General features: G+C 54.8%; 2 protein-coding genes across 2 annotated transcripts; one reads left to right on the top strand and one right to left on the bottom strand.

Moving 5' to 3' along the window:
- Window positions 1-7615: 7615 nt before the first annotated feature.
- MSMP (microseminoprotein, prostate associated) lies at window positions 7616-10173 on the top strand. The gene is made up of 3 exons (XM_062633918.1): window positions 7616-8193; window positions 8797-8905; window positions 9162-10173. Exons 1-3 carry the CDS (start codon window positions 8088-8090, stop codon window positions 9349-9351), a joined length of 405 nt encoding a protein of 134 aa, XP_062489902.1. The 5' UTR covers window positions 7616-8087; the 3' UTR covers window positions 9352-10173.
- An 87-nt stretch (window positions 10174-10260) lies between these two features.
- RGP1 (RGP1 homolog, RAB6A GEF complex partner 1) lies at window positions 10261-22385 on the bottom strand. The gene is made up of 9 exons (XM_062633917.1): window positions 22165-22385; window positions 21470-21609; window positions 17569-17705; window positions 17122-17205; window positions 13306-13455; window positions 13080-13226; window positions 12562-12689; window positions 11470-11647; window positions 10261-11299 (listed from the first exon to the last, which is right to left on the bottom strand). The coding sequence occupies exons 2-9, from the start codon at window positions 21583-21585 to the stop codon at window positions 11076-11078; spliced, it is 1164 nt and encodes a 387-aa protein (XP_062489901.1). The 5' UTR covers window positions 21586-21609; window positions 22165-22385; the 3' UTR covers window positions 10261-11075.
- Window positions 22386-22466: the final 81 nt, after the last annotated feature.

Below are 22466 nucleotides of genomic sequence, written 5' to 3'. Positions count from 1 at the left end.
GGCCCGGGGGGGGGGGGGGCACAGAGGTGCCCTGGGCTTGCAGGAGAGGCCGGTGGGGCAGGGGGAGCTGGGCAGGGGCAGCATGCCTGCGGTGCATTCCTCACATTCCCAGCCTGCCGCCTGCTCCCGTCGGGCTGGAGGGGGTGTGTGTGGGGAGTGTGTAGGGGGGGGGGGTGTTGTCTGACCCTGCCCCACTGCTCACAGCTATGGGAGACGGCATGAGTGTGTGGGGTGCTGGGGAGCCCAACAGCTACACGGGAGCCCTCAGTTCTTGCTGGGACCACCGGCCCTGCAAAATCCCATGAGGATGGGATGCATGAGGGATGCTGCGCCGAGGGGCGGACCGGGGCGGGGGGGGTGTCCCTGTCCCCGTCCCCTCCTGTGGTTCTGGGCAGGGCCCCACGGCGGAGGACATGGCACTCCAGGGTCCCCCTGCATTTGGGGCTGCTGTAATCGCGGCTGTGCCACTGCAGGTGTCCCCGCCACGAGTGACATGTCCTTCCTTTCACAGGGTCACCGAGCCCGGTTCATCAATACCGACACAACCCGCGCTGGAGATTGTGTTGCGGGCTATAAATACCCCGGTCCGGTCGCAGCACGGAGCCGGAGGCGGTGCCTGAGCCGAAGGACGGTGAAATCCAAGCGGCAGCGAGTATCAGCAGAGAGAAAGGAGAAGGAGGAAGGGTATGGAAGAGCTTCCCGTGGGACGTGGAGCTGGGCACGGTGGGTCAGTGACAGACCCATCGGGGACCACAGCGTCTGCTGCCGGGGGCTCACGGCGCACGGAACCCGCAGCTGGTGCCGACCTTGCCGGGGTGATGCTCTCGGATGCAGGATGCAGCATGCGGAGGCTCATTGGAAACCGAGACGAGATATGGTGAAGAAAGCAGTGGGGCAGCCCGAGGGACCCGCTGCAGGCGCGATGTCCTGGGCACCCCGTGTTTGCGAGTTCGTGCCAGCAGAGGGGGCCCGGTGCCCGCAGCGCTCACGGTACACCCCCTGCAGCCGGCCGCACCGGCTACAACCCATGGGGCTGTGCTCGGACACCCGCAGGGGACACGGGGCTGCAGCCCCGGCTCTGCGTCCCTGGTCGGAGCAGGGCATCCCCACACGAGTGCACATAGGGGGAGAGGAAGCGAGGTGGGCATGGGGTGTTGTGGGGCTTGTTGTGCCCTGAGGCTTCTCCCTGGGGCACGTGGGGCTGGGGCTCACCATTCTTCGGGGTTTTTGTCACTCCATCTCACCTCTCCATTCACTAGCCCCACGCTGAGTTTTAGTCCTTCTGCACTTGGCATCCCACGTCCGACAAGTTTTCCCTCCACAGACCTGTGCCCAGCACCCTGATCCTGCTGGCAGTCAGTCTGTAGTGGTCCATGGAAGTCCATGGTGATCCATGGTGCTCTGTGGCAGCACATGGAGGTCCATGATGGTCTATGGTGGATGTGATGGTCTATGATAGTCTATGGAGATCTGTGATCGTCTGTGGTGAGCTGTGGTTATCCATGGCAGTCTATAGTGATCCATGGCAGTCTATGGACATCCATGGCGGTCCATGACAGTTTATGGTGGTCCATGGCAGTCCATGGAGGTCCATATGGTCTATGCTGGAATATGGTGACATGTGGTGGTCCATGGGAGTTCACAGAGTTACACAGTGGTCTACAGTGGACTGTGATGGCCGATGATAATCCAAGTTGGTCTGTTGTGGTCTATGTCAGTCCACAGACTTCAGGCTGGTCTGCAGTGGATTGTGGTGGTCCACGATAGTCCAAGGCGGTCCCTGGTTGTCTATGGCAGATTGTGGTGGTCCATGGCAGTCTATGGAGTCCATGGTGATCTATGATGGACTGAGTTGTCTGTGCAAGTCCACAGTGGTCTATGCTGGTTCTTGCACTGCACCAAGGGTACAGTCATGCTCACCTCCCTGGAGAGCTCATGCCCATGATGTTCCCATCTTGTTTTCCATCCAGACCAAAGCTGATGATTGTTTCATCCCTAAGGACTGTTTCTGCACATCCTCAGGTGCAGATCCTGCGCTAGCGGGCTGCAGGGCCCTGCCAAGTGCCCTCACCTCTGCACAGGGAGCAGGGCCAGGAGCCTGTCAGCTCCAGGAGGTGGCTGTGAAGAGCACACAGGCACCGCTAGTGAGTGCCTACAGCACGGTCAGCTCCAGCAGGGCCAGGGGAAGGAGGCAGTGCCAGGGCACATATGGCACTGGTCATGGAAAGGTCGAGCATCAGCAACACCGTCTTACTGGAGGCTGGGGGCTGTCAATGGGTTGTGAAGGGGGCACAGGAAGAAGGCAGGGATGGAGAAGGCATCACTGAGGGTTCCCATCTCCATCCAAGTAGGAGCCAGGGTGCTGCTGGGCTCTTCATTCCCAGTGCTGGAGGAGCCACCCAGACTTAAATGGGAGAGGAACATCTCCAGAAGGTTGGGATGGCTTTGGCCAGGTGGTCACGAAACACAAAGGGGTGGGTGCAAGCACAATGGGGAGCCTTTGCACATATGGGTTTCCTGTGCTTCTGCTGTCTGGGAAACCTGAAGGGCTCCTTGTGTGTTTTGGGGATTCATGTGCCAATAGCGGCAAAAATGAAGCAGAGGGAAATATCTTAAAGGGAGTAATGTGGGTGATGCCACAGCTGTATCATCCCCCTGGTCCAGGGCAGGGGCTGACCCAGTGTGTCCATGGGAGAGCCCCACATCTCTCCATGCCCCAGACCCACAGTGGGACCCTATGAATGTCCTTGTAGGACACTGGGACAGGATGTATCAACCATTACCCCCTTTAGGAGGACCCTGCCCCTGATGAGCTGGGGTACCCCCTGCATTGCTTTCCCCTCCATCTACTCCAGGATCCCCATGCTGGGTATGATCAGTCCTGGCCCCATGCTCATGTGGTCTCTTCCACCATGCTTTTTCTTGTAGGGTGTACCTAAAGCATGGCAGCACCCCAGGGTGCTTCCATGGATGCCTGTGATGCCCCAGGATGATGCAGGGTGCAAGGGAGAGGATGATGCAGGGTACAAGGATCTGCCTTCCTGATCCTAGAAGGAGGCTGTTGAAGATCTGTGGGATCCATCCAGGAACCAGGAAGCCTCAGTGCCTACTGGGGCTCTCTCAGTCCCTGCATCCCACTGAGTCATGGTGCCTAGGACAGGCCTGGGAGTCCCCAGGGGCTCCCTGCACATCCCATAGGATGGGATCAGTGCTGCTGCCAAGGCAAAGCCACCTCCATCACGTTGTGCCTGAGCCCTCAGGCAGGTCCCCAGGCCCCCAGGTCTCCCATGGCACTTTTTTGGCCAGAGCAGCTCCTGCATGGCCCAGGAATGATCTCCCGGGGTTATTTCTGACTCACAGGACAGGAAGCGTTTCAGGGTTTAAGCTGAGCTGAATAATGTGCTCATTTCCTTGTGCCGACTACAAAGCACCTGCTCCGGGGGATTTATGGAGTGCCGCCTCTCGCGCTCGCTGCCCACACGGATGTTTTCCTGTTTTCGGGATGGACGGCGGGTGCCAAGGCCTGTTTTCCTAAACACTCCGCACGTTTCCTTGAGGAGAGCCCAGGCAGAGCTACGGGATGCATGCAGCACCCCTCTGTGCTGGGGTACCAGGGTGCTGGGGTGCCAGCACACTGGCAGGGATGAGGGCAGCGGGGATGCGTGGGTCACACACCGGTGCCAAAACCTGGCCTGGCACAGAGCAGGGATTAACAGCACAAGGGTGATGGAAAGGGATGGAGCATGGGGGAGAGCAAGAGATGAGGCTGTGCGAGAGGGCAAGAGGGAAAGGGAGCCTGGGGAAGTCATGGCGTGGGGCTGCTTGGACCATGGAACTCCACCTGAGAACCAGCTGTGCAGAGGACAGACCCAAAATGGGGTGGGCAGAGCACATGCTACAGACACCACCCCATAACGGACCCAATCCCATGGCTTGGGACCCCAGACACTATCCCATAAGAGACACCATCCTATAGCTTGGGACCTATGGACACCATCCCATAACAGACCCTATCCCATGCTAGGCACCCACAGACATCATTCCATAACAGACCCCATCCCACAGCTTGGGACCCACATGGCTGGGTCCCCACAGACACCATCCCATAACAGACCCCATCCCCATGGCTGGGGACCCAGACACCATCCCATAACAGAACCCATCCCACAGCAGCACCCCCACAGACACTAACCAACCCAGGCTTGTGGAGCCCCTGCTAAACACTGTGCCCATCCCATGCAGTGGAAACAGCTCTTCCCTTCCAGCAGGGTCAGTGTGTGTGTGCCGAGGCCAGGGACTCCCATGGGAGATGCAGGACATGCCAGCGTGCCTCCCAGCTCAGGCTCCTCCAGTGTCACCGAGCTCCATCCAGAGGGCAGCAGAGCAAAGCGATGTCGAGGTTTTCATCCTGTCCCCTCTGCGTTGTCCCCTTCATGGAGCACCAGCCCCATTGTTTAGCCCTGGTGGGGTTGGTTCTCATCCCACCTGTACTTCCAGCCGCTGGGAGCTATCCCATCTGGCTTACCAGCTACAGGACAAAGGATGGAGTGAGCTGGTTGCCATGTCCCGGGCAGCCCTTTGTACCCCTCTTCCCAGCTTCTGGTTGCCCATCTCTCTCTGCCCCCCTGCTTGCCTCTCCCTGGGGGCTGGCCATTCCAGTGAGCAGGGTAAATGAACATAGCCTAAAGCTGGCATCTCCTCTGCCTGCACCCTGCCCGCTCCCTGCCTGCACCCTGCCCTGGGGGCTCTGGAGCTCAAAGCATCTTTGAGGCATTGAGCAAGTGACCGACATCCTGCAGCCACCCTGGGCCCGAGGCAGCACCAGGGCAGCTCAGCTGAGTGATAAGTTGGGGTTGGGTTTGTTGGGGTTTTATTCTCTGTTTAGAGAGAAAATAAAGCACTTGTGGGGAGCAGCAGCCAAGCTCCCCAGTGCCTAAAACAGCAGTCGCAGCACTTCCTCGGATTTATGGTGTTTGCTTTCACAATGCCAGCCGGGATCCTGTTTGCTTCCTGCTCTGCAGCTGCAATCCCAGCTGAAGGCTCAGGAGATTCAGGTTTTATAACACTCCTGGATCCTGCCGATGGCAACTTGTCCAGCATCTTTTATTAGCCCCGTGCCTCCCATGGGGATGAGGTGAGCTGCTCTCACCCCTTCCCAGCACCCACCAGTTTGGGTGCTCATGTATGCCCATACATAACCTGCCATCCTCTGGAACCAGGGGCTGAGCAGCAGAAGGACCCAGCCTTTGCTGGGAGAGGAGGGCAATGCTGTGCCCTTGGTGGGTGCAGCACGCAGCTCTTCTTGGGCAGAGCTGCAATCCAGAAGCCAAGCCAGGAAGGCGCAGCTCTCGTGCTGTGGGGATGCTGAGACATGGATGTGACCTTCTGCAGGGTCTGGGGATGCTGAAGGATGGTGACTGCTCCCCAGCAGTGTTCCTGGACGTGCAGCCAGTCCCTGCTGTTGGCCTACGCATGATGAAGTGTCTGAGCTTACAGTGAGGTACCTCCTTCCAGCCCCTACGTCCCTTCTGTAGCTCTTCCCTGGGTCTCAGCTGTCTCCCCATGTTGTGAGCACCAAAACCAGCTCCCCTTTCTCTCTGTGGGGCAAACCCTCCTCTGGGATGCACTTTCTAGTGCAGCTAGAGGGTATCAGCATCCTTTGGGTACCAGAACTGAGCTCTGGAGCACCAAGCTCAACTCCAGCTGCTGCTTCCCAAGCTACAAGCCCCATCCTGCTCTGGTCTCCGCATGGGGCCAGAAGGGTGCCCAGGGATACGAGGAGAAAGGAGAAGGAGTGAGGCCTAGAGGGGGAAGAGCTATGTGGGGCCACCAGCCCCATCCCCAGCCTACAGCCACAGTATGGAGGGTGCTTCACGCTACACGTCCCTCTGCAACGTGCCAAGGGGTGTCCTGACTCCCTTTCCTCCGCATCTGCATTTACCCAGCAAACAGTGCTAATAATGTGGGCTGGTAGCCTTTATCCTCTCTTTGGGAAACCGGAACAGTTACAGAGATCCCAGGAATGCCTCTGCTATGGAGCAGGAGCAGTGCCCCTCCACACAGCAGTGCGAGGCTCTCACCCCAGATTCCCAGCGCTGTTCTGGAAGCCCAGCCAGGCCATGCAGCCTCCAAATGAAACCCACCGCTTTTGTTTAGTGTTTGCTGCGCTCGGTGATGAAACCATGATGGATGGTTTCATTGTGGTTACCAGCGTGCCTGACTTCTCTTTCCAAACACACAATAGGAATATTCATTTACCGCTCTGACGACGAACGCTTTTATCCTCCTTATATAGTAACAGCTCCGCACAAAAGGGTGACTTTGATTAGTCACTGGCATGCTTCACCATCTCAGTGTATGTCCTTGTATCCAGCAGATTGCTCATGAGTGCTCTGAGCTTCTCTGATTTATTATCAGCCTTTTCCGACTGATCCCATCCTCGCTGACACCCAGGCACCCCACCAGGAGGGACACAATATCAATGCTATGAGAGCATTGGGGTAACTCCCAGAAGGGAAAATGATACAAACCTGGGGTTGGTCCTTTAGAGGCTAAAGCATAAGATGCAGGATGGGGATGCAAGAGGATGGCGTTGGGGCCCAGAGGACCAACGCAAAGCGACTGTGCCTGCAAAGCCAAAGGTGGTGAATCCAAAGCGGATAAAAGGAAGCAATTCTTTTTCACTTTTTTACTTCGTGCTTAATTAGGCTGCCACAGGAAAACGCTGAGGCCAAAATTTAGCAGGATTCAAGGAGGGATTGGGCATTTATGGGGATGAAAAAAAATACCCAGCTATGATAGCAGGTGCCAACACAAATTCTGGAAGGGATATTCAGCCTCACGCGTCAGGGTGTAAACCTATCCCAGCCCCTCCGAACACAGGGAGCTTAACACAGGGAAGATGAGCCACATATGCCATCGCTACTAACACCACCTCCTCAATGGCTGGGCCCGCTTCCTGCTCCCGGCAGCACCTCTGACAAGGGCTCTGATTTCTCTTGGCAATTCAGCCCTTTGCCGGTAGCTCTCCAGGGCTCCGACCTGCTCCATCTCATCCATCCCCTCCCTTTGACAGCTGATAACAGCCTTGTCACGTCAGCCCACAGGCAGTACCTCTGGGTAAGGGTCTGTGAGGACCATGGGCATGTTCCTGAGTTGTGTGGCATCTTCACAGAGCTGCTTGCTTCCGGCCAAGCCTTTTGGTTCTCTCTCACCATTGACCAAATGCACCTTGGCCTCTGTTTTTGTCCCTCCTGTGCCCTGTTTCTGCTGGGGCTGGTTTCCAGCCTCTCTAAGGGGCTGCTCAGCTCTAGCATCTTGTAAATGCTGCATGTGCACAGGCACGGCCCCACTTTCACGGGCACTGCTCAGATGCGCCCTGGATCATGCCTCATGTACAGCCTTCCTCACCAGCAATCACTGTACTGCCTGCTCTTGGCCAAAAACCTCATTGTCACCCCCAACCCATGCTTGGCCATGAGCCTGGCATGGCTGCAGCTTAGGAAGAGGTGAAACTGCCATGTTTTGGTACCCAGGAGCTGCGTATGAGCATCTCCATCCCCACCAAGGACAGTGCCGTTGCATCCCACACTGCTGACAGGACACCTGCGCTGCTCTCGTCCCTGCACAATGGGATGCTCCCGAATCCCTGGCTGCTGTGAAGGATCAGAGATCAGCGTGACCAGAGGGGAGCCTGGGGCTATCCTGATCAGGGTCCAGGATCTCCAGTGCTCATCATGCTGCAGAGGGCAACCCCGCTGGGGTCCCTTGGATCTCCCCTCGCTGCGGAGCCTTGCACCCACCAGGGCTTCCAACTGGAGACATTTCTGGAGGGCATGAATCAGCTTTTCACAGCTTGTTAAAAATCTTGATCCTACCTCTTGTTTTCATGCCTTTCAAATCAGGAAATGAGTTTTACAACTTTTCCAGTGGGGCACAGCTGGTGGCCAGGGTCGTAAAGCTGAACTTTATAAATATCTCTTGTTGGGATCAGGAGAGCATTAAAAAGGCGCTCAGAGCGAGAAGGGAAGAAGCAAAGGCAATAGAGAAGCAAGGCAACCTCGGTGAAGACGAGCTCAACGCTGACCATGGCCATGCGAGCACAGAAGATGGGGTGTGCTTGGCTTTGCCTGCTGCTCTCCCTCCTCCTCCAGCTGCCGGGCTCCCAGGCCAAATGTTACTTCCAAGCTAAAGGTAAGCAGAGAGGTGAGAAGGGAAGAACCTGATGGGAAGAGGAGGCCTCCGCTTTCCCTGGGGCAGCGGGGCTCTGTGAAGGACAGGAGGGAGTGTGATGAACTCAGGAGTGCGATCGTGGGCCAGTGACTAGTAGAAGGAGCAGTCTATAAACTACACAACAGCTCCCCAGGGCTCTGGCTGAGAAAAAGCTCGCTGGGCCGTGGATTGCTCCTGGCAGGAGCCCGGCTGGGGCTGAGTGTGCAGCAAACAGAGAAGGGCTGCCGTCCAGGGCTGCAGAGATGCTCAAATCCCAAGGGATGCTGGATATGGCCTCTCCTGGGAAGCAAGAGCTGCTTGCCTCTGCCCTATGCTGCCAGGGTAGTGGGGAGAGCTGCAGGGCATGGTCAGGGGATGATAGGTGGAAGCATCACCCTTGACACATGCTTGGGTATCCCATACCTGCAGTGTGGCGGAGAGATCATCAAGTGTCTTCTGTACCATAGGGAGGGTGGGAGGTCATGGCATCCCCCTGCCCCTCCTTCAGGGCACAAGGGGTGCTGAAGAGGGTCCCACTCACCCCAGGGCAGGCCCACATGTGCTCATCACTGGTTTCCTTTGCAGCTCCCTGCGAGTACGAGGGGAAGCAGTTCTCCCTTGGGGAGTCGTGGCTGAGCACCAACTGCCTGCTCTGTACCTGCCTGCACCCCGTTGGCGTGGGCTGCTGCGAGACGTGAGTGAGGGGACCAGGGGTACTGGGGTGGGATACTGCGGTCATGCTGCCCTGCCATGGCACCTGTGTGTCTGAGCCTGGTGGGTGTAAATGCGGGGTGCCAGGCCCTGGGGAACAAGGGGCAGAGGTGGGCAGGAACCCATTGAAGTGCTGAGGGTGGCGGTGAGAGTGGGGACACAAAGCAGGGGTCAGGGGTGTCGCAGCACAATGAGATGCCCAGGAGCTATGGGGGAGTTGACAGTGCCTTCTCCTGCAGTACCCAGCACCCCATTGACTTCCCTGACTGGTGTGAAGCCCACTATGACTCACAGACGTGCCAGATCTCGGTGGTGCAGAAGGCCAACCCCAGCCTGCCCTGTGTGAAGAGCCTGGAGCATGAGTGGGGCTCACCCGGCACCCCCGAGCCGCTCATCAACAAGGTGCTGAGTGCAAGGCTGAGCAGATAAAAGGCTCAGCAGCACCCCGTGCCCCCCTGGCATCCATCACGTTCCACACCTCCCGCATGCTCCAGACCTGCCCCGTCCTGTAGAGACATCACTGCTGCCACCTTCGAGGGAAACCACTATGCACACACTATGGTACTGAGTTAACATTTACACCCTAGCGCTGCCACGGTACGGCTTTGCTTCTGCCTTCAGCTCCCTGAACAGAAAGAGGCCCTCCTCCTCAAGAGATGCTCTGCACACCATGGGAAGGTAGATCCTATGGGATCTCCTCCCAGGTGGGCAGGAAACCTCCAGCTACTGAGGAAAGAGATACAGGACCAAACACATCCTTGCGCTGTACTCCCACATTTAGCCTCAAGCTAAGCAGCTCCTTCCTCCCTCCCAGACCTCTGTCCCCCTGCACAGCAGCCACTGGGAGCTCACTGGGGAGCACTGTGTATGCAGGACCCACACACCTCAGCCAGCCCCTTCTCTGCCCCAGAGCACGAGGGGCACAACACACCTCTGGAACCACTAACACCCCTGCTCCCACAGCTCCCAGGGCTGGAGGGGATCCCCAGCACTGCAGGCCAGCCCTGGGCAACATTGCAATGGAGCCAGCCCAGAGCGGGTGGCAGAGCAGGAGAACCACTAAATGTCTCCAGGGGAGGCCCCATGCCCTGCTGCAGGGTGCCCTGCCAGGTTTCAGGGAGCTGAAGTTAATCCACACGTGCCAGGATGGAGCTGGCCATCCTGGCTGCCTGCCCCTGCTGGTGCCATGCCTTGTGCTGCGCAGAGCCTTGTGTAGATGTTTCTGTTCTTGCAATAAAGGTATTAAACAAAGAGGACGTCTCCAGCCTTTTGACTGTTGTGCAAGGTGGGCTGGGTCACCCACTGGGAATGGAACCGGAACAAGGTGTTTGGGAAGGATGAGTTTTGCACATCCGGATTTTTATTAGACTTTCATTAATAAAGAAAAACTATGGAAGGGTTTGGTAGAAATGGGGAGCTGGGGGTTGAGCAGGGAGACCTCCAGAGCACAGCACACATTCACTCCAGCTCCCTAAGGATCCTGAGACCAGCAGGATGCCTTCATACCCAGGAGGGTGAACAGAGAACAGCTTGCTGTGGATCATCACTGTGGTGCTGCCACAGCACATGGCCACAGGGACACAGGACACCAGCACATGCTGGCAGCACAGAGCTGGCCTGCCAGGACCTACCTTCTCTGGGTGAGGGTAGGGTTGTGCGTACAGGACACCCCATGCAAGAGGCAGGATGTGTGCCGGGGCAGGAAAGCAGGATCCCACCCAGCCCATGTGGACAGACCTCTGCTTTACGGGTCTCTCTGTAAGGGCACAGCCTTTACACGAGGCTGGTATGGGGCTTCACTGGAAAAGCTCCCCTATCCTTTCCTTGGGCTAGGACTTTCCCTCTTGGAAGCCCCTCATGGGGTAAAGGCACGTCAGGCTGTTCTCTGGGCAGCAGACTTCTTTTTGGTGAGTGCTGGGACTTTCACCTTCACCCAGGCAGAGAGGAACCAGCTCCCAGCCAAGGGCTGCAGCACAAGATACCACAGCAAGCACAGTGCTCCTCCACCTGCAAGCAGGACAGACTTGCCCAGTGACTACAGATGAAGGGGATATTGGGATGTGCATCCTGCAACACACTGGTGACAGTTCTGCCTGCCATTCCCACTGGCAGCACATGCTTTAGCACCACAGGCCCTACCACCTCTCACCACCTCAGATGGTGATGGAATTAGTACTGGAGAACTGAGATACATAGGAAGCCAGGATGGGGTTGGTGGGAAGGACTTTGATGGGCAAATCCCAGCTGAAAGTGTCCACTTCCATCTGCTCCACCCCAGTCCAGGTGACGGCCTCTGGCTGGCTCCCACGAACCAAGCAGTTCCCCGCCGACTCACCGGAGGTCACAAACTCAAAGTGCAGCCTCCACTTCAGGGACACTGTGGGCAAGACAAGGGGTCAGCAGCCAACACCACAAGGGACAGGGACAGCAGCTGCCTCACTGCTGTGTACTAGCAAGGGGACACGCAAATAAACCCACTCCTTCCCACAGGGCACAGTCCTCCTATGGGTACAAGCAAGAGGGGGTCCCTTCCCTGGTGCCACTAACCAATGTTGGTGGTGAATCCCGGGGTAGAGCTGAGCGGGATGGGCAGGCTGAAGCTGCTCTGGGCTGTGTGAAGGCAGGCCTCCTGATGCCGGGCATGCGTGCTGAAGGACACGGGCTGCCCGCGCCGGCGCTGGAACTCCTCCTGGATGCTCTCCTCCGTCTGCAGGCTCACTGAGAACTGCAGGGCAATCACAGAATCATAGGATAATTTGGTTTGGAAAGGACCTTAAGATCATGCAGTTCTAACCCCCTGCCACAGGCAGGGACACGTCACAAGAGATCAAGTTGCCCCAGGCTCTGTTCAACCTGTCCTTGAACACTGCCAGGAATGGAGCATCCACCACTTCTTTGGGCAGCCTGTTCCAGGGCCTCACCAATCTCACAGTAAAGAACTTCTGCCTTGTATCTAACCTGAACTTCCCCTGTTTCAGTTTGAACCCATTACCCCTTGTCCTGTCACTACAGTCTCTAATGAAGAGTCCCTCCCCAGCATCCCTATAGGCCCCCTTCAGATACTGGAGGGCTGCTATGAGGTCTCCACGCAGCCTTCTCTTCTCCAGGCTGAACAGCCCCAACTTTCTCAGCCTGTCTTCATATGGGAGTTGCTCCAGTCCCCTGATCATCCTCGTGGCCTCCTCTGGACTTGTTCCAACAGTTCCATGTCCTTTTTATGTTGAGGACACCAGAACTGCACACAATACTCCAAGTGAGCTCTCAAGAGAGCAGAGTAGAGGGGCAGGATCACCTCCTTCGACCTGCTGGTCATGCTCCTTTTGACGCAGCCCAGGATACGGTTGGTTTCTGGGCTCAAGCGCACACTGAAGCCAGCTCATGTGAAGTTTCTCACTGACCAACACCCCCAAGTCCTTCACTGAAGGGCACTTGCTCTCACAACCTCAAGCAGCCCCGGTGCAAAGCCCCAGGACCTCCATTTCCCAAACGACCTCAGAACTGGAGCTCTTTTCCTCCTTATATCCCAAGGGGACCTCAGCTGGGTCCCACTAGAAACCCCACAACAGCCCAGTGGCACCCCAATCCCTTCTTCATCTCCCTCCTGCCTCTCCCCACAGTGACCCCAAAACCAGCACTGACCTGCAGACAGGGGATGTCTCCTTCTGAGAAGCTGAAGGTCCCAATGACATCCTCTCCGATCTTATACACGGTCTTAAAGATGCAGAATGTCCCCACCTTGCCACGAGTGTTGCTAATGTTATACAGGTCTGTGGAGCAAGAAGGGGGCAAGAAGAGAGTTGGGGTAGGAAAAGGATCTACTTCATACACTGCTCTGGGTTAATCACAGAGCACAGCAGATGTGATCCCTGCCTCCTGTTTGGGTGTGAAGGACAGACCCTGGAGGCAGCATTCCCATTGGGAAATGCCTGCAGCAGCTGCAATACACTGGGAAAAGGGCCTCTTTGGCTGAAGTAGGAGCAGTCTGTGACTGGCCAGGAAGAGCCAGGGAAGAAACTGTGACCCAGGCAGGACCTGATGGAGCTGCTCCAAAGCCCCAGTCAGGGCTTTGCTTTGCCAGCAAGGGTTCTGCAGCAAGCCCTGAGCTGTGCTTCACGCCCAGGTTAGGACAGCAGGTTCAAGAAGGGGATATGACCTACGCAGGCTGCGTCGGGAGGTGGCCACCATGAGCAGCTCTGTTGCCAGGTCTGCCAAGCGAGAGTCCTTCTTCAAGCCCTCCTCTGCTTCCAGGAAAGGGTTTGAGGGTGCAACAGCCTCATCCTGTGGGAACTGATAATCCTTGAGCCCTGGGGAGAAGGCAAGAGTGTTAGAAGGACAGGGTGCAGCCAGACCTGTGCCTGCAAGCAGGGCAGCATGTGGCCTTACCATGCAGCACGAGGACACGGAAGGGTACCCGCAGGAGCTTGATAGGGGAGTTGACACGCTGGCAGCCAATGGTCAGCTTGTATACATACTTCACCGATTGCCCCCGGAAAGAGGGAGGCCCGTCTATGGGCAGCGTCTCGCAGTATGAATCTGCAAGGAGCATAGAGAAGATTGAAAGGCTGCTTTCCAAGGGCAAAAGAAAGCTTCTGGAGCTGTTGCTCACAGGCTCCCTGCACCAAGGGTTAGCACCAGCAGGGGTGCTGAACTACGGACAGTGCCTGGTGCTTTCTGTTGTCTCCTTTTTTCCAACAGCATGCCAAGCGCTTCCCTGGCTTCCCTGCACCACCGCACTAATCCTCACATCACATGCACCGTCATCCAGATGCTGCTTCCAGCACATGCAACCACACAAACCAACTCTTCCGCCTCAAAAGAATGCGAAAGATGTAAAATCCAGGAACTCAAACACATAAGAGCTAAACTTGCTCATCACGAGTTCAACCTGAATTTGCCTCTGCGCACTTCCTTCGCACACTGCTTCCCCAACGTGGTCACAACGCTGCAGCCTCCTCGGGGCTCTGCTCCATGCGGCAGAGAGGTGCTGATCAATACCTCATGCCACTTTTGATACTGGCTTTACACAAACCCCAAACTCAGCAACAAAAATTAGCTTCTTCCTGTGTTTTCCTCTGAAGCACGAGACCTAACAGCCAAGAAACAAATCAAGAGACCTTCACAACAAGCTGTGGTACATCCCACTTGACAGACTGATGACTTGGACCACAAAGCCTCTGTCTCCGAGACCTCTGTGATGCTGGGGCTTGGCTTAGACCACATTCAGCCCCCTCAAAGCCCCTTGGCCACCACACAAACCCCAACGCTTCTTGACACAGCATGAACACTTCTGCAGCTTTCCCAAACCACACACTGTGCAATAAGAAAGGCACAAACAGTGAACTGTGGGAAGCCTCCACCTCTCTGGCTTGCCCACCATAACACAGATACACCCTGCCAGAGGAAGGGCACCATCCTGCTGTGAAACCACAGATCCTTCCCCACCTCTGGCACATCCTAAACATTGAGGCTTAGATTAAAAGCTAGGGTTACATTTTCAAACATAACTTCTAGACGTAAAATAACAGGACTGGAAGGAAGAAAAAAGCCCATGCTAGCGTGTAGCATCCACAAGCTGTCACACCTTAAAACACAAGCCTGCCCTGCTGGACTGGGGTGCAGATCAAGACAACAACTGCCCTGACAGGGAGGAAAATCAAAATATTTCCCAGGAAGGAAGCAGATTGCTTTTAACCCCCTGTATCAAGCTTAAAAGAGTGCTCACAAAGACCTTCATGCCCAGTGAGGATAATCTGAGCAGAGACCACCACTGCCTGAAGAGGATGAGTGGCTTGCTACCTGGCACAGGAATGCCAAGATTCAGGAAGTCCCAACTTCTGTGCATATCCCAAAAGGAAGCACATTCCTGAAGCTATGGATGCCTTCCCTACCCACCCACAGTACCCTCTGGCTGGGCTCCCAGCTGTGTCCAGGCTGCTTCCATTTCCTCTCCTCTCTGTGATCTACTAAATATTTAAAGGTATTACAAAACCAGAGAGGAGGCAGAGAACAGCCACAGAAATTGAAGGCTTCAGAAAACGTTTGATGGTGACATATCTAAAGAGCTCAGCCTGGGCATTGTGTCAAAGGGATGGCAGATGAGTCAACTTCAATATACAGGCACTATAACGAGAGGAATATATTGGGGAATAAGCTGGTGAGCAACTGAAAATAAGGCCTTTTATCAAGAGACGGCCTGACCTCAGCTGTATGTGCCAGCTCTGGCTACAGTTTAATAACATAGTGCTCTGCTGAAGCAGAATTAGGATTTCTTGGGTTGGTTTTACTATTTTTTCTTTTATTTTTTGCCTTTGCAAACTGCGCAGCAAAAGTCAAAACTTCTGAAAAACAGGAAATGAAGAATTAAGATACACACCCACACAGCCTTAACTCTGCCTCCACGGAGCTGGCAGGAGCCCCCAGGAATGCTGTGCAGGCGTGCCAGATGCAGTCTCGCGTGAGAGGAACAGCTCCACAGGCTGATGGGATTGGTTTGAGCAGCCTGGCAGAGCCAGGGCTGTGATATGGGGGTTTCAGCACTGAAAAGCCCAGTGCCACACACTGCAGCACCACACAGCCAAGGGGAAAGGCTGTAACATACAGCCAACGAAGCTCAAACTCTTGAAGAGTTTGTGTCATTTCTATGGAGGGGCATCCAAGTGCAAGGCAGATGCAGGCTGCTTGTGCCAGTGTCACACACACACAGTACAACACCACTGGGAAGGAAAGCACAGAGTATCACCAACTTACCTGGGGCTGAACAGCTTTTGCCTGCAAATTCAGCACACAAGGAAAGACTCTCAATCCATCCCAGCCACCTGGAGGTGGGACTGTAGTCACCAATCTGTTCTCCCAGAACACTGGTGACCCAGCCTGAGACGCACAGGAAAAGGGGCTTCCCCCTGCTCCTGGGGAATGGGTGCTCCAGCCCCACACTGGCAGCAGCCACACTGGCAGCAGCAAGGAGCACAGGAGAATCCCAGTGAGCCTCAGGCCAGCTGAGGTATTTGCCACCTTTCTTCTTTCAGAAAGCACAGCAGACCTTGTCTGCAAAGTGGCAGGGCCAGCTCCTTTCCCCAGCACACTGCTGTACAAAAGTAAATAACCAAACCTGCTCAATCTGCTTTGTAGTTTAGGAGACAGAGCCCCAGACAGCACTGCCCAACCCCACTCACCACCTACCCAAGCCTGACTGCTTTCACCCTGTCCACCTTTCCCTCCAGTCAGGGCCCTTCAAGCCTAGAAAGGCAGAAGAACCCAACTTCAACATCAGCATGTAACAGCCTGCAGCTTCTTGGTCTCACTTGCAGCTTTGCTCCCCAGAGCTCAATGCTCCAGCGGAAACCCTCCACCACAGGCAGTGCCTCTCTGCTCCCTTTGGTCTGTGACTTGAGATGTCTCCATCAACCATTCCCTAGAGATGGCTGATGCAGCAGATGCCTAGGACAACCTGAGGCAGCTCTCCATGTGCAGCCTGCACTGCCCAACTGTTACACTGCTGCTGGAATGCAAAGGAGATGCCACATGAACTCACATGCTGGGTCATGCAGTCACTGACCAAGAGACAAAAACACATTTTCATCACTGTCTGCTCAGGTAGAAGTAGTTGCCTGGAACAACAAAAACGAGTGGCTGAAAGCTCCTTGTGAAAAGGATGAAAATTTCTCTAAACAGCAAAAGGGAAAGCAGTAATGAAGGAGAGCTTAAAGGGGACTCACTGGAAGGACACCACTGGAGGGCTCTGGAGACATGGAGTGCTTTGAGCAGAGAAGTGCTCACTTTTACAGCAGAAAAACTACAAGCAGCAGAAGACTGTGGTCTGAAGACGAAGCACAGACTTCTGTGCTTCACACTCCAGTGTGGCTGAAGAAATAAAGGCGAGGAAGCATGGGTGTGTGTAAACGTTCCTTCAGCTGCAGACACATATTTCAAAATGTTTTATGCCCCACAGCTACACAATGGACCTGTGGCAAAGGCCACAGGCCAGGGGCAGGATGGAGGGACATGTTGCTGTATGCAGTGTTCTGGTGGAGAACAGACTATGGGTGAGGCAGCATGCTGTTCCTCAGCGCTCACACTCCCACCAAAGCACCTTGGTTTAGGAAGCACCAGGGTCTGCCACTCAAGCACTCAGGTCTGCAGAGCCAGCTTTGAAAGCGGGGCTCACCAGGGTCAAGCAGGGGAAGAGAAGGCAGGACTCACAGGACTTTGACTCCCCCGGGTCCAGTCGCAAGTCGCAGAAGAGAATCTTTGGTGGGGTGGACAGGATACACTGACCCCGCTCTCCTGGAAGAGAAAAAACACATTAAAGCTCCTCAGCCTCAGGCTGCGACCAGGACAGCCAGACGAGGAATGGGGAGAAGAGGGCTGAGGAAGAAAACACCTAAAGCCCCAGTCAGATCATTAGACATTCCCAGAACAGCTGGACAGACAACCTTCCAAGCTTTTGCTTCAAGGTATTGTCACTTTTGATCCCAGTACTAGCAAGCTCCTGCAGCAGCCATCACCAGGGAATTACACATGGAAAACATCATGGACTGCCCATTCACTTCTATGCATTCTGCTCTCAAGAGACACGTTATAGACTGTTAGATTCCTGCTTGCTGCGCTCTCACCATCCCTACCGAGGGTTACAAAAGTGGCACGCACCTCTGTTGGGCACGAAGACTGTCTCATTCTCTGCCTGTACATCGTGCTTGCTGCCATCAGAGGGAGGGAGTGCCACCCGGTTCTCGCTGGCGTGAAACTGGCAGTGAATCTGGGCACTGGCCCACGCCAGCATCTCACTGGGAAAAGAGAAGAGCAACACTCATGTTTGTGCTTTAAACCTGGATTACAGGAAGCATGAACTGAGAGAAGAGCAGGTCTTTCTGCTCAGCTCCATGTGGGACTGCTAGCCTGGGAGAAAGGACTTGCTTCACCATCACTGAAGCCACCCTCACAGCCCCACTCCAAACAAGCCTTTGGAGCAAGCTCAAGATGAGGTGCTGACACAAAGCCACTTCCGCTCCATCTGCTGACAGGAGTTTCACCCAAAGCCTGGCTCTGGGCCTGAAGGCTCTTCTTCAGCAGCAATATTTGCAGCCTGAGCCACAACACCTGAGGACAGCACAGACACCCCTGCCCTGAGAAGCCCACTGTACATATGTGGCAGAAGACAGCCACCAGTGCAGGTGGGCAGCCACCCCTTCCATGGGGACAGAGGTGAAGTGTCCTGTGCAGAAGCTCACAGGGATCCTCCAGCAAATATGCTGAGGTGAAGCATCCCAAGATCCGGTCCCAAGCCTTACTCACTGAATCGTCTTTCTCATCACCCACAGCTTGGGACTGGCCACACAGTGCACTCTTGAGAGAACACCTCTACTCATCATGCATGAGCCAGGCCTGGCAGAGGGCTTTTAGCCACAAAGAACTGAATCCCAAGCCAGAAGTGACACACAGAGCAGTACTGCGAGGCATTTTGGTAATAACAGAACCGTCAGGGAAGTGGGCAAATTCAAAAGCAACAACTACTTACAACCTGGGGTCAGCTGCCCCTGCTCACAGTACCCAGTGCTGCAAGCTCGACACTCCCCAGGGCAGGCAGGGCACAGACGTGCTCCCTTTGCACAGCACTGTCCCCCTCAGGAACGCCAATTTCTGTCTTTGTCAGGCCATAGAAGGACACTTCTGGGTCCTTCATAAGGACCTATTTTCTCCTCCTGATGCAAGGGACTTGCTGATAGCTGTGGTGGAGGTAAAGGTGTCATTTTACCCCTTTTCTGTTCAGCCACAAGAACTGGCATGAAAAGCAGCGTCATGTCCTGGACCCTGTTATGATCACCAGCGATTCCACAAGATATTTCCCCTGGCAGTACTGATGCTTCTCAGTTTTGAAAACACTCATCTATTTTATTTCAATAGCAGCAGAATTTTTATTTCGATTAGCCAATGTATGGTTCCTCTGGTGTTTTCTAACACCACTACCTGATTAGTAAGCACTGACACTACTTCTAGGTGGCACAGGGATTTTTTGTGGCACACAGGTATCTCTCAATGTGACACATCAGAGCAGTTAAACGTCCAGACAAACCAGAGGGAGAGGTGTGCTGCATTTGTTTCAGCTGACTAACAATGTGTTATTTGATCTTCTGTATGTGCTGGCTGCCTCTACACAAACACGTGTTGGTTAGTCTATCCAGTTACCTCTAACCCCACAACTGTCATCCTGTATCTTCAAAAGCACCGGCATGACTTTTCCATAAGGGCTGCCATAAGGTTGTAAGGTATCTGGGAACATATATGGCAACAGAGAAAAAAAAAAATCTTAAGAGACAATATTCACTAATTTTATATAGGGCCACGAATATATCTATATATATTTTATATATAGTCCATGAACACGCTGCAAGGGCTGGATCAGCTCTGCTCTGGAGACAGGCTGAGCGAGCCGGGCTGGTTCAGCCTGGAGAAGGCTCCAAGGAGACCTTTTAACAGTCTTCCAGTACCTAAATCAGAGCTACAAGAAATCTGGAGAAGGACTACAGGCTACAAGGTCATGTAGGGACAGGACAAGGGGAATGGCTTTATGCTGACAGAGAGGAGATTTAGATCAGACATTACGAAGAAGCTGCTCACTATGAGGGTGCTGAGGCACTGGCACAGGGTGCCCAGAGAAGCTGTGGCTGCCCCATCACTGGTAGTGTTCAAGGCCAGGCTGGACGGGGCTTGGAGCAACCTGCTCTAGTGGAAGGTGTCCCTGCCTGTGGCGGGGGGTTGGAACCGGATGAGCTTTAAGGTCCTTTCCACCCAAACCATTCTGTGATTCTACAGGCTCAGCACGATTACATTACCTTCAAATTCAAACACTGTCTTTTGACTCTTTCCCTCCCCCCACCCCCCAGTATTGCCTGACAACAAACTGCTGGATTGGTTTCATTTTTCTAACCAGACACCCAAACAAAATTTGCATGGCCTTTCCTACCAAACACCTGGTTGCTCCAGCCGACAGGGTGCAGAAGGATCCTGTGCTGGTGCTGAGGTCACTTCCTTCCTCTCTCACCTCCCCCTGTGGCTCCTGTAGCCCACAGGGGCCACGCTTCACACAGCCTTTGGGCAGAAGACCTTTGTTTCTTGTATACCACCACCAGATTAACTTCCTGGCATTTACTGACTGTCCTTTAGTTCTGTCCCTACACTTGAAATACGTGCTTCTCGGTTCCACCACCTCCACCACAGCTTCTGACAGCCTTGAAAGCTTCTAGTCCCTGACAGGTCTATCTGCCTTTTGCAGTGACTGCGCTTTGGTCTGGCTCCTGCCTTTACGCAACCCACATTGTGTAAATTGGTATTTGGTGTTGCCACTCGTATGACTTCGCCAGGTCTCCTCAGTTTTGGTTGCCTGCTTCTTTATTTTAAAGACTTTCCAAGTGGCAGTTTTCTGCAGATCAGGACACAGCTGAAGTTCCCAAATGAAGCTTCTGTAACCGCACTGTGAACCTCCAAAACTACTCCACTTGCAGTCCCACATGTGTCAGAACTAGTCAAAACAGCACTGGAAAGGTAGACATACATCACAGCCAAATGTGAAAACTGAATTCGGCACGCAAAGTGAACCAGGAAGAAAAAGATGAAAAGTTGAGGAAGGCAATAAACAAAGAAGCCCTACGGCACTAATACAAGACACCGCTTTGCTGCTGCTGAGGCTGCAAGCACTGGAAGCACGCCCACCAAAACAATTACGTGTGAAATATGTGCAGGTGGTGAAAAGATGCTGAACCTGACAAGTCTGAGAATGGACACTTCCCAGGGAGGGCTCAAGATGAGAAAGCACTCTCCACCCCTGGGAGAACCAGACAAGGCCACACAATCAGCGGACATGGATGCTTTCGGTGACTACTTACGACGTGGAGTCACCCACTGTGAGCCAATATAGGAAGCTTCCTTACTGTCACGTTTCCTCAACACCTCTTTCAGGCACAGCAATGATAAGGGGAGATGCAGCAATCAAATGCTGGGCCACAGAAAATGCTGCCACAGAAGGCTGCCTTTTTCTGACTATGGGCAGTGCTTGCCCCTCTGCCTGCCAGCTCTGGAGGCAGGCATCACACTGATGTGCCAGCACAATGCTGGACAGAGAGAGCACCTTCCATAAACATAGGAAATCATGACATCTGGAAGTTGCTCTGTGAGACTGTCACCCTGGTGTAACTAGATATCCCACTTTGGCAGCCTGTTTGGCTTCATTTTCTGCTGGCAACCCTGTCACTGAGGGCTCATCTGAAGAGCAGTTAAAAGCAACTTTAACTGCATAGCGTTTTTTCTTGTCTCTTTCTTGAGGGCAGAAAACCAGAGTAATTACCTCAGTTTCAGCCCTGAAACAGCAATGGTACAAAGCACTCTTAAGGGAGTACTGCAGGCAGGGAAGTCACCAGTGGCTGAGCTAGCACCACTGTCCCACAGAACAGCCATGACATTTGGCCGCTCAAGAGGGAGGGAATGCTGTCCCCTTTGGAAGCACCCAGGCAGAGGCTTCATGCATGGAAGGGCTCACTGGCACAGGCTGCCATACCTGCTGGCAGACGTAGATGAGGCTGATAACGGGTTGGTGAAAGTGATCACACACTCCAGCACCTCCCCTGCCAGGAACACAGGCCCACGGCCCAGCTTGGCCAACACTTCAATCATGGCTTTGACAGCACTGCTGCACACCTGCCAAGAAATAAAGGAACAGTGGGCATGGAGACAGGGCTAGGTGGTGTGGCAGAGAGGGACAGCAATAGCCAGGTGCGGCATGTGCACACGGGGAAGTCAGGGAGAGCCCCAATTCTAAACACGTACAGAACACAGACATTTACAGAGGTCAGAGACAGCTCTGGCCGGGCACACACATACATACACACACATGCACCACTACCCCTCCTCACATGCACACGGAAGTTAGGGAGAGCCCCAGCTCTAAATATGTATAGCACACAGACACGTATCGGGGTCAGGGACAGCTCTGGCCTGGCACACACAGACAGATATATACACTCCTCACACACATGGCAGGGGGGAGAGCAGAGACAGCCCCAGCTCTTCACTCACACACGGAAAGCAAGCACAACCCTGGCCATATACATAGTTATACAACCCCTGCCTCAGCCCCACAGAGACTCAAGGGGGCCAGTACATACTGAGGGGGGTTCGGGCCAGCCCTGCCACCTCAACCCAGGCGGCTCAGGAGCGGCCCCGACAGCAAAAGCACGCACGTAAAACACCCACCTGAGGGGTCGGAGACACAGCACCGCACCTTCCCCGCAGCCCCAGGCCGCTCCGGCCGCACTCCCTGCCCCGCACAGAGCCACCACCGCTTCAGGCCCAGCTTCCCCTCAGCTCTTCCGACCTGCTCGGCGGCGTTCGGGGCCTTTTCGGCAGCGTTCGGAGCTCACTCGGCACCTTTCGGGGAGCGCTCGGGAACTCTCGGGGCTCGCTCGGGAACTCTCGGGAGCTCTCGGGCGCCGCTCAGCAGCGCTCGGCCGGGCGCCCTGGGGATCGCCGGCCGCTCCGGCGGCGGGGCGGAGCCG

Source organism: Pezoporus occidentalis, unplaced genomic scaffold, assembly GCF_034315485.1.
Source record: "Pezoporus occidentalis ecotype Australia unplaced genomic scaffold, CSIRO_AGI_Poc_V1 ctg408, whole genome shotgun sequence".
In the NCBI taxonomy this organism is placed as follows: domain Eukaryota; kingdom Metazoa; phylum Chordata; class Aves; order Psittaciformes; family Psittacidae; genus Pezoporus; species Pezoporus occidentalis.
The sequence above is the reverse complement of the archived record's forward strand: the minus strand, read 5'-3'. Positions and strand labels throughout refer to the sequence as shown.